This window comes from Somniosus microcephalus, chromosome 15, assembly GCF_052327205.1.
Source record: "Somniosus microcephalus isolate GS21.2 chromosome 15, FLI_Smic_1.0, whole genome shotgun sequence".
Classification (NCBI taxonomy): domain Eukaryota; kingdom Metazoa; phylum Chordata; class Chondrichthyes; order Squaliformes; family Somniosidae; genus Somniosus; species Somniosus microcephalus.
In genome coordinates this window covers 42,631,219-42,643,620 of record NC_141001.1, presented here as the reverse complement: position 1 = coordinate 42,643,620, position 12,402 = coordinate 42,631,219, and the positions used below count along the sequence as shown (strand labels likewise).

Below are 12,402 nucleotides of genomic sequence, written 5' to 3'. Positions count from 1 at the left end.
GCAAGATGGAGGACCACCATTACTGGGACGTGAATGGATCCGGAAAATACAACTGGATTGGCATTCCATACAGGCACTGACTGTGGCTGACAAAAAGGATGATGACATCACACCTGGGCGACTGTCAAAGATCCTAACTGACGCGAAAGAAGTGTTCCAGCAAGGACTCGGAACACTAAAAGGCATGACAGCGAGCTGGAGAGTCTGGAACGTTCAGGTGTACTGTCCAAGGTAGACTGGAGCGAATGGGCTACACCCATCGTCCCTGTGATGAAAAAGTCGTTGAGCAGCACGCCTGGGGAACCAAAGAAGGTTCGCATCTGTGGGGACTTTAAGGTAACAGTGAACCCGGTCCTTCACACCGTACAATATCCACTTCCGCGGATTGAAGATATTTTCGCCTCGCTATCTGGAGGGAAACGCTTCACTAAGAGTGATCTGGCCCAGGCGTATCTGCAAATGGAGGTAGATGAAGCATAAAAAAAATACCTCACAATCAACACCCATAAAGGTCTCTACCACGGTGGCACGGTGGCATAGTGGTTAGCACTGTTGCCTCACAGCGCCAGGGACCCGGGTTCGAATCTGGCCTCGGGTAACTGTCTGTGTGGAGTTTGCACATTCTCCCCGTGTTTGCGTGGGTTTCCTCCGGGTGCTCCGGTTTCCTCCCACAGTCCAAAGATGTGCAGGTTAGGATGATTGGCTATGATAAATTGACCCTTAGTGTTAGGGGGATTAAATACGTGGGGTTACGGGGATCGGGTGGGATATGTGTTGGTGCAGGCTCGATGGGCCGAAATGGCCTCTATCTGCACTGTGGGGTTTCTGTGATTTCTGTGAATACAACCGGCTGGTATTCGGGGTAGCATCAGCTCCGGCTATTTGGCAGAGGGCAATGGAACAAGTCCTGCAAGGGATCCCAGGGACCCAGTGTTATTTGGATGACATCCTGGTCACGGGCGAAAATGACAGTGATCACCTTGCCAACCTGGAGCAGGTGCTCACTAGATTGCAGGAATATGGGCTCCGAGCTAACCGCCCCAAATGCGAGTTTTAAGTCCCCTGAAAAGATTGAGGCAGTAGTCAAGGCTCCAGCACCAGAAAATGTGTCACAACTGAGGTCGTTCCTCGGGCTGGTAAACTACTACCATAAGTTCTTGCCAAATTTGTCTTCAATACTACACCCACTGAACACCCTACTGCAAACTGGGGTGCCATGGAAGTGGAGTGACGAATGTAGACGAGCTTTCCAGAAGAGCAAAACACTAATCACATCGAAAGAGGTATTGGCCCATTACAACCCAGCATTACCAATTCGGTTGGCATGTGATGCGTCACCCTACGGCATTGGAGCGGTGCTGTCGCACAAATTCTCGGACGGCTCAGAGAAGCCAATAGCCTTTGCGTCACGATCACTAACCTCAGCCGAGCGTAACTACGCCCAGATTGACAGGGAGGCCCTCAGCCTAGTGTGGGGAGTGAAAAAGTTCAATCACTATCTGCACGGGCAGAAATTCACCTTGCTGACTGATCACCAGCCTCTTGTCTCCATTTTTAATCCGAAGAAGGGCGTTCCGGTGATGACTGCGCAACGACTACAAAGATGGTCATTTTTTCTAGGGGTGCACCACTATGAGATTGAATATAAGGGCATGAAACAGCATGGAAATGCTGATGGGCTATCACGCCTGCCACTGCCTACTGCGGAGGAAGCACCAGCAGTGGATCCTGTCGAAATATTCCATTCGACTATAGTTGAATACCTACCGGTAACTAACGCTTGTATCGAAAAGGAAACCCGAAATGACCCGACACTGTCTCGGGTATATGATTTGATGGTGAAGGGATGGCCAGCACGTGGCGACTCACTGTTGCCAGCATTCTCGACAAGGAGAGAACAGCTGTCAGTGTGCCGGGGGACCTTGATGTGTGGATCCCGAGTGGTAATTCCACCCAAGTTAAGGGATAGAGTGCTCAATGAGCTTCATGAGGGTCATCTGGGAGGGGTAAAAATGAAAAGCCTAGCCAGGGCTTATGTGTGGTGGCCGGGAATCGATAAACAAATCGAGGACCTGACCAAGAGCTGCTCAGGATGCCAGAAAGTCCAAAATACACCACCACAGGCCCCTCTACACCCATGGGAGTGGCGCTCATCTCCATGGCAACGGGTGCATATTGATTTTGCTGGTCCATTCATGGACTCAATGTTTTTAATAGCCGTGGATGCGCACTCGAAATGGCCTGAGGTCATCAAAATGTCCTCCACCACCACGGAGAAAACTACTGCAGTCCTATGGACCATTTTTGCCAGGAATGGCTTGCCAGAACAGATTTGCTCCGACAACGGACCACAGTTTGTGTCCAAAGAGTTCCGGAGGTTCTTGAAAAAGAATGGGGTAAGGCATTACACATCCGCCCCGTATCATCCAGCCACAAATGGATTGGCTGAGAGGTTCGTACAAACCTTTAAGAAGGCAATAAAGGCTATGTACAATGACAACATTCCGCTGCAGCACAAGGTGGACAATTTCCTGTTCACCTACCGGAATGCGACACATGCAGTCACCAGCCAGGCCCCAGCCATGATGTTCTTTAACCAAAGGTTAAGATCTCGCCTGGATTTGCTCAGACCAAAAGTACGAAGAGATGTTGAGAGTAAGCAATTCCAGCACATCCATGAGAAGCCAACAAGGAGCTTCAATGTAGGGCAACCAGTCTTGGCCCGCGACTACCGAACAGAAAAATGGCAGCCAGGAACGATATGCACACGGCAGGGCCCACTAATGTACACAGTGGACGTTGGGGAGAGCATCGTGAGACGCCATGCTGACCAGATCCTAGAGTCATAGGAACAAGTCAACCCCATGCCTCGCCCAAACGTACCTGGTGATGAACCCGACGTACAGGTGGCATCTACCCCAGAAACAGTAGCATTGGAAGCTGATGAACCAACCGACGACAGGGGGCCAGAATCGCCTCCGCACCAAGAGCAAGACACTCGGGAAAGGCGCTATCCAGAAAGGATCAGGAAGCCTCCCCAAAGACTGAATATATAAATAGACTATTTTCAGCTAATGTTGCATGTTAAAAGTGTTAATTGTAATTAGTTTGATATTTAATTGTTAAATGAGTGTTATGGTACTGTTAATCTAAAAGGGGAGGAATTGTAATGTATATACCTTTAAGGGGGGAACTATCTTTTACAGCTCATGTATACTGCAGTACCGGCAGTGACCACACCTGTATATAGCACTGAGTAGTAATCTGTACAGATCAGTTCCAGTGTGAGCCACGTTGAGTAAACACCTGTTGTACCGTTCTCCTGCAGTCTGTGTCTTATTATACACGGACACAACAGTTTCCATCCAGTTCTCCAACAACTGCTTGTACGGTCAGCACATAACTTGACATTTCAGCCATTTTTACTGTCTATGATTTTCGGCTTTAGCAGCCTCGGCCTCTGAGAACAACCATTCATATGAGCCCACTGTCACACTCACGACTATAGCACATCCATGCCACAGCAGATATTGTAATAGTCTGAACTTTTACAAATCTTCTTCAAACTATTATCCTAATGTTTCAGCAGATGTAGTTTAGTAGGTGATGTTAAACAGTCCTTACAAAATCTCTTGGGTATTATATGTTATGAGCTGAGATATAAACACTCCAGTCGCACATTGATTGAAACACATGGCAAGTACTATACCTCACTTGATTGCTTCCAAAGTACATTAATCCATACAGAAAGACCAAGACTCCACATACAGCAGCAGGAATCAGCATGGTGGTGTACCAGCCAAGCCAGGCAAAATACAGGGCAATTCGCTCTCCAAAATAATCCCTGCAAACAGAGACGTAGAGCAAATAACTCAAGATGAACATCATCCTAAAAGTTATTTTTCTGCCCACACATTAATAGATATGTGAAACAGACTTCCATCAAAAGCAATTAATGCTGTGCCGGTTAACTTTTATTTTTAATACAAGAGCTGGATAAATATTTGGTTAAGAACAGGGGAAGCAACATGTTTCCATATTTCGTTTCTAGGAATGTTAAAACACCTAGGGGGAAAAATTCAGTATCGCCCCGTTTGGGGCGCCATTATCGGCCGTGCGCAAAGTTTAGTGCCTGGCGCTAATTATCGCCTCCGACAGCAAACTTGGCTTTTATTGCCCCTGGAGGTGATTGGAGCGCTAAATCAGGCACTTCACATCTGTCTTAAGGCACAAAGGCCAAGGAGCGAGGCACTAACTCAGCGCTGGTGAAGCTCATGTGATGTCAGTCAGCAATGGAACACAGACACACTGGCTCCGGCCAATTCTTAAAGGGGAGTTCTGATGAATGGTCATCGACCTGAAATGTTAACTCTGTTTCTCTCTTCACAGATGCTGCTCGACCTGCTGAGTTTCTCCAGCATTTTCTGTTTTTATCTTAAAGGGGAGGGTTGATCTTGGTCTCTATTCACATCCTGTTCATTGCAGCCTTGAATCTCGGCCTGGAGAGACCTGTACATCAAATCTGCTGGAAAGAACAATGGAGAGACCCAGAGAAAGAGCTCAGAGTGCAGCCCCCACAGTCTCTTTTAGGAAGGGCAAATCAAAATGCACATGCAAAGTGCTGCTCAGTATGCAAAACTCCTTAACACAGTGTAGAACCTCTCCAGAAGTCTCTCTCTCTCTCAGAATGCGTGGTGCAAAAATGTCACCAACAAAAAAAGTCAGGAAGTGGTCGCCTTTAAATAGCGCTCCCCCAGTCCCTTCCTGACTGCAAAACGCTCCCCTCAACCTGTCGTCGTTAGCGGCAGGCGGTAAGGCAGGGAGTGCCACTCAGTATCCAGTCCGGGGTGCTACCGGGGCGTTGTGCACTCGACTGACGTCACGATCTGCCGGCGCAGGAGATCGTGGCGGTAGTGTTTAGCGCTGCCGCAAAATGTCTAGTTAATTTCGCGAGCAGCGCAAACATCGCCATGCCCGGGCGCTAGTTGGTTTGCGCCCCATTTAGCGCCCTCTTAAGGCGCTAATGGGTGGCACTACCAACTGAATTTTTCCCCCCTATTTCTTAGATTTATTAACAGTAATATCACCTGTGTTTTCTATGACAGAAATCTTTCACCAGTTTGGGGTTAACCAGCTAGAGAGCGTGTAGTTCCAGGAGTATTACATTTAAACATTGTTCTACATAAACTTGTTTCAAGGACACATCTCCTACTGAACCTATAGAGGCAGTGCTGGAATGGTGGGAGACTATTTTTCCAGGGAACAGGAGTCAACGCCCCAAGGCCAGGTATCTGCACGTCTGGAATAAAATTGGCAACAAGGTCAGTCTCGCTTCTGCAATCTTCTTGACCACGAATAAGGTCAAGCAGAAATTTAATGACCTGTGAAAATGTACAAAGGTAAGTTTACGTAAAGAAACGGAAAAGGGCAGGTGTGGCATATGGGAACATATATGGAAAGCTTCTTGTTACAGATGCATTCTGTTGCCATTACATGAAGCAAATATTATGCAACACTTCAAATTAATGTAAAAATTGGTTACAAATGGAGGCAATTCCAATATTTATTTATTTTTAATTACTTTTTGGATGTGGACGTCGCTGGCAAGGCTGGTATTGTTCACCTCTAAATGTCCTTGAAAAGGTGCTGATGGGCCTTCTTCTTGAACCGCTGCAGTCCATGTGGTTAAGGTACCCCCACAATGCTGTTAGGTAGGGAGTTCCAGGATTTTGACCAAGCAACAATGAAAGTATGGCAATATATGTCGCAAGTAAGGATGGTGTGTGACTTGGAGGTTATGGGGTTCCCATGCAGCTGATGCCTTTGTCCTTCTAGGAGGTGGAGGTCGCATGTTTGGGAGGTGCTGCTAAAAAAGCCTTGAGGAGTTGCTGCAGTGCATCCTGTAGATAGTGCACACTGCAGCCACAGTACGCCAGTGGTAGAGGGAGTGGATGTTTAACCTAGTGGATGGGGTGCTGATCAAGCAGACTGCTTTGTCTAGACTGGTGTGGAGCTTCATGAGTGTTGTTGCAACTGCACCCATCCAGGCAGGTAGAGAGTATGTCATCTCGCTCTTGACTTGTTCCTTGCAGGTGGTCGAGAGCCTTTGGGGAGTTAGTAGGTGAGCCACTTGGCACAGAATACCCAGCCACAGCAATTATGTGCTGTTCCACTTGGGTTTGGTCAATGGCGACCCCTCAGGATGCTGATGGTGGGGGACCCAGTAATGGTAATACCATTGGATGTCAAGAGGAGGTGGTAAGGTTCTCTCGTATTGGAGATGACCATTGCCTGCACTTGTGTGGTGCAAATGTTGTTTGTCACTTTTCAGCCCAAGCCCATGGGAGTACCTTCACCATATACATTGTAGCTATTCAAGAAGAAGGCCCACCACCACCTTCTCAAGGGCAGCTAGGGATAGACAATAAATGCCGGCCTTGTCAGTAATGCTCACATTCCGAAAAATGATACAAAAAAATGCGTGGTGTATCTTCTGGCTCCTTGGGGATCACTCTGTGGCACGATCTGGATGCTCTGAGTCTGTGCCAATTCTCGAGCAACATTAATGACATGGATCAAGAGATTAAGGAAGTATTCTCCATACTGAGGTCGGAAATGGTACTCTGTAACACTAGTATGCCACAGCCCCAACCTCTTAAGAGCACTCCTACTGCCACAGTATGGCAAATTTCCATTTCTCACACCAGCCATCCTGTGGCCTCTCTCAGGGAGATTGCCAATTCAGTGCCAAATTATTGGCAGTTGTGTGTGAGCTCATGCCAATGAGGTTGAGACTAATCAGATTTGTTTAATATACAATCAGAGACTTTCATCGAATCAGCACGTTTTACAGGTGAAAGTCAATGTCCTAACCTAGACCCCCTGATGTTGTGCAATTACATCCTGGAGGAACAGTGTTTACTGCCACAATCTCAAGTACCAAATTAGTATATCACTATTTTACAACCCTGGTCTGATATGCCAGATTAGCGCATCACCTTATTTCATTGATTGGTTGTTCCTTAAATAAGCGTCTCCACGCAGCCCATTCAACCCGCAACTTGTGTCCTTTCTCACAATTGTCTTCCTAAATGAAACAAAAATAAATCAGAATCTCAGCTGGTGCCTTTCCTAAAAGGTTTAGTTCTCAATGCATTGAGCAACAGACTCTCAAAATTGAAGCATTTGTGGTTTCTCTTGCATGGCTCACTGGAAGGTTTATCAGTGAATTCTTCAGCCTGAACATTTCCTTTTGTTGGTGTTACCTCCATGTGCGTGTCTAGGCTGTGCTGACTACCAATGTCCTTTCAAAATAGATTGAAGTCTTGTAGATTACAACAACAACTTACATTTCTAAAGTGCTTCTTTCATATGGAAAAATATTTTAAAATGTTTTACAGGGTGAAGGGAAAAACATTGGATTACAAGCAAGAGGGAGAAAAAAGAAAAAGTCGGAGAGGGGAACCTCGTCGAAGTTTCCATACCTCCGAGCTTAGCCTGACAAGGGAGGATCAATTGAATCCAGACCAGGGCATGTGTTGGTGAGAGTCAAAGAGAACGGTTCTGGTTTGCTGACATCAAAAATTTTGGCTTATCCAGATCTTAATGTGAGGCACCAACATAGTCCAGGACATTGAAAAGAAAAGGTTAGAGATGGGGCATTTGGAGAGAATGGTGGGGCTGAGGATGCATTAGTCTGAGATACCAGAGATGGAAGCCTGCTTCTCCAACTGACAATCATGTCAGTAGGCTGATAATTGTGACTATATCATGAAAGTCAGCAGCAAATGGAGATGAAGTGCCAGCCAGCAGGAGACAGCAAACATCAGCAGGGTATCCTGCAATGTCCCTGACAAATGTCACAGAGCTTTCTGTGGACCTGCAGGAATGTGTAGGCCTCATAAGTATATATAAATTAGGTCCTGAAGCTGGTTTTTGCAACATACTGCAAGGCTCGGGCCACAGTGGTGGCCTCGTCCATACAAATTTGGTGCAATGGGACTGCTTAGTCATTCTTTTTCTCTTATGTTTTCAGGTTCCTTAGACTGCATTTGCTCCATGTGTTCGTTGGTCTTGATCAGCAGGTCTCCATTTTGGGTTTCTTCCACTGCTAATAATTTTCATAGAATCATACAGCACAGAAAGAGGCCATTCAGCCCATTGGAGCTATCCAATTAATCCCACTTCCCTGCTCTATCCCCATAGCACTGCAAATTTTCCCCTTCAAGTATTTATACAATTCCCTTTTGAAGGTTACTAGTGAATCTGCTTCCATCACCCTTTCAGTCAATGCATTCCAGATTATAACAACTCACTTCGTAAAAAAAAATCTCCTCATTTCCCCTCTGGTTCTATTGCCAATTACCTTAAATTTGTGTCCTCTGGTTACTGATCCTCCTGCTGTAGAAACAGATTCTCCTTATTTACCCTATCGCAATCCTTCATAATTTTGAACACCTCCATTAAATCTCCCCTTACCTTCTGTGCTCTGAGGAGAATAATTCCAGCTTCTCTAGTCTCTCCACATATCTGAAGTCCCTCATCCCTGGTATCATTCTAATACATCTCCTCTGCACCCTCTCCAAGGCCTTGACATCCTTCCTAAAGTGTGGTGTCCAGAATTGGACACAATACTCCAGCTGAGGCCTAACCAGTAATTTTTAAAGGTTTAGCATAGCTTCCTTGTTTTTGTACTCTATGCCTCTATTTATAAAGCCAAGGATTCCATATGCTTTTTTAACAGCTTTATCAACTTACCCAACCACCTTTAAAGATTTGTGTATTTAATCCCCAGGTCTCTTTGTTCCTGTACCCCTTTAAAATTGTACCATTTAGTTTATAATGCCTTTCCTCGTTCTTCCTTCCAAAATATATAACTTTTCTTCAGTATTCTTGGTAACTACTGGCTTTGACATTCTATTTTACAAGGAGAGAAAGATGGGTATTCATTTGGGTGTTCTTAATGTGCTGCATTATTGCAAACAGTAGATGGTAAACGTTATGGCAGCCTGTCTTGTGAAGTGGAGATGGCAAGGACAGGACTACTTGGACATGACCAGGTGCAGGCCCAAAATAGAGACCCATGTGGCCAAAATGCCTCAGGGTCTATACCACCTGTATTTGTTGGTCCCTCATGAACTCCTCTTACTCATTTAAATTAGGCAGTGCATTCAGAATACGCATTCTCACCTCTTTGTACTGTGTGACATCAAAACCACCAGAAAACAAGAATAATGAAGAAAAGTGTTGGCGGGGGAAAACAACCCAAAAACCCAGCAAAACTAACCAAAGCATGGAGCAAAATGCAGCCAAGGGGACATGAAGGCACTAAAAATTTTAAACCTACGTTTAGATCGCTCGAGGATTCCTGTGACCAGTTTCTTTGGGCAAGGCTTGTGCTGTGGGGAGGGGCTTGCCCAGTCTGAAAGCTCAGTGTAGGACCTTTAATGAGTATTTTGATCATTTTAATGAGGTCTCAGATGTCGGTATCCCTATGAATCAGACTCCCAATTTTACAGCCCATGCCCACTTTTGAGAGGCCTGCTCACAGCACAGGGCCTCACAAAGGATAAATTCCAGTATGCTGCCGATGCTGCACAGTGCTAAAAAAACACCTAAAATAAGCATAATTACACATATATTTGTGTAAATTATATGAGGACCATTTCAGCATGTGCAAGACTTGTGAAATTAATAATAAAGATTTGTACACACATAGAATCATAGAATGATGCAGCACAGGAGGCCATTCGGCCTATTGTGTCTGTGCCGGCCCTTTGAAAGCTATCCAATTGGTTCCACACTCCTCTCTTTCCCCATAGCCCAGCAATTTTTTCCTTTTCAAATATTTACCAATTCCGTTTTGAAGGATATTATTGAATCTGCTTCCACCACCCTTTCAGGCAGTGTATTCCACATCATAACAACTCACTGCGTGAAAAAAAAATTCCTCATGTCGCCTCTGGTTCCATTGCCAATTACTTTAAATCTGTGTCCCCTGGTTACCGACCCTTCTGTCAATAGGAACAGTTTCTCCCTCTCTACTCTATCAAAACCCATCAAGATTTTGAACACCTCTATTAAATATCCCCTTACCTTCTCTGCACTGAGGAGAACAACCCCAGTTTCTCTCGTCTCTCCAAGTAACTGAAGTCTTTCATCCCTGTTTCCATTCTGGTAAATCTCCTCTGCACCCTCTCTAAGGCCTTGACATTATTCCTAAAGTGTGGTGCCCAGAATTGGCTACAATGCTCCAGCTGGGGTCTAACCAGTGATTTATAAAGGCTTAGCATAACTTCCTTGCTTTTGTACTCTGGTGCCTCTATTTATAAAGCCAAGGATCCTTTATGCCTTTTTAACAGCCTTCTCAACTTGTCCTGCCACCTTCAAAGACTTGTGTACATACACCCCCAGGTCTCTCTGTTCCTGCACCCCCTTTAAAATTGAACCATTTAGTTTATATTGCCTGTCCTCATTCTTCCTACCAAAATCTATCACTTCACAGTTCTCTGTGTTAAATTGATTCTGCCATGTGTCTGCCCATTTCACCAGTCTGTCTATGTCCTCCTGAAGTCTGTTATTATCCTCACTGTTTACTACATTTCTGAGTTTTGTGTCATCTGCAAACTTTGAAATTATGCCCTGTTTACCCAAGTATTTGATTAATACATATCAAAAATAGCAGTGGTCCCAACACTGACCCCTGGGGGACACCACTGCACCCTTTCCTCCACTCTGAAAAATAACTGTTCACCACTATTCTCTGCTTTCTGTTGCTTAGCCAATTTTGTATTCACGCAGCCACTGTCCCTTTAATCCCATGGGCTTCAATTTTGCTAACAAGTCTATTATGTGGTACTTTATCAAATGCCTTTTGAAAGTCCATTTACACATCAACCACACTACCTTCATCCACCCTCTCCATTACTTCATCAAAGAACACACTCACAATAACCACTTGTTTGTTTGGGCTCTTTCAATTGGAGCTTTTACTCCAGCTTTTCTTCAATCTTAAGTCATTCTTACCATTTATTTGCCAGCATTACTCCGGGTTTCACCAGTGATTAATTGGCTTTCTCAATAGATACTGTGGAATTTCCCATGGAATCCTGTAATCCTATAGTAGCCCCTCCAAGATTCTTCCTCAGTTAATTCTCTAAGTATCTTCATTTCCAGTATCAGTGCACTGACGTATTTTCAGCCTGGCTCAATTACATTGTTTTGTTAGATGAATTTTGTGCTTAAGATAAGGCATGTCAGAGCTAGTAATAGAGCAAGTTTCCACATGTACCCCCAGTGCTAGGATTATGCACTTCCAGGTCAGGTAAAGCACCAATTAAATGCAGAGTCCCTCGACAATAGCATTAGACCCAATCATGTCTTGTACTACACCAGTTTCATTTTTTTTCTTGTTCTTTAGCTGTAGTGGCTACATATGTGGTGCTGCTTATCTAAATTCCTTGCCATTTGGAGTCACTTTTGCTTTGCCATCACAGTTCATCTACTAACATCATCCAACTATCACTATGTCTTGGTCAAATCCTTTCTCTTCCTCTTTCTGGAATCCTTATTCGAGTGTACAAATGATACGCCCCTCCAGCATCATAAAATGACAGACGCATCATATTTTGACAATATCTTCCTTGGCTGCAACAAGGCTATTCCTACTTCATTAGTGACAAGTGTGGTAAGGGGTATTCGTAAGGGCCCCACTGCAGTGGATCTGCAGCAACACAAACTCTTTCAATGTGGTATTCATATTATGTGTGGCTTTATTAAATGAAATTCAAAGTAATGAATGTGATTAAATGTCAGTATGACATTATAGTATCATTATGCCTGACTCTACCTTTAAAACCTGGTCAAATGTTTTGTGAATCCAGTTACTAAGGTCGCACCCTTTTTAATTGTTAGATGGCCGAGCTCCTTAAACAGTTTAATTGAAACTCTGTAATCCATCTATTGTGTCACTTTGGCAATGGTAGCACTTTTGCTTCCAGATCAGGAGGTCATGGGTTCAAATCTTACTCCAGCACATATTCTAGGCTAACACATCAGTGCAGTACTGAAGGAGTGCTGCATTGTTGGGAGCGCAGTCTTTTGATGAGATGTTGAACCTTGTTCAGGTGGATATAAAAGATCCATGCTACTATTAAAGAAGAGTGGGAATTTTCTAATAGTCCTCCATCAACCAAAAACAGATTGACTAGTCATTCGTCTTATTTGCTGGCTGCGGGGCCTTGCTATATGAAAATTGGCTGATGCATTTGCCTACAGAACAAAAATGACTGCATTTCAAAAGTATTACTGCGCATAATAAGGCACTAGAATCATAGAATGGTTACAGCACGGAAGAAGGCCATTCGGCCCATCGAGCCCGTGCCGGCTCTCAGCAAGAGCACC

General features: G+C 44.7%; 1 protein-coding gene across 1 annotated transcript in view; it reads right to left on the bottom strand.

Moving 5' to 3' along the window:
* Positions 1 to 12,402, bottom strand: part of ano9b (anoctamin 9b) — a 175,497-nt gene that overhangs the window by 68,391 nt on the left and 94,704 nt on the right. The window contains exons 7-8 of the mRNA XM_086008500.1: positions 6,999 to 7,087; positions 3,710 to 3,844 (exon numbers count right to left, since the gene is read on the bottom strand). Of these exons, the coding sequence (XP_085864626.1) occupies positions 3,710 to 3,844; positions 6,999 to 7,087 (224 nt within the window). The remainder of the gene's footprint in view (positions 1 to 3,709; positions 3,845 to 6,998; positions 7,088 to 12,402) is intronic.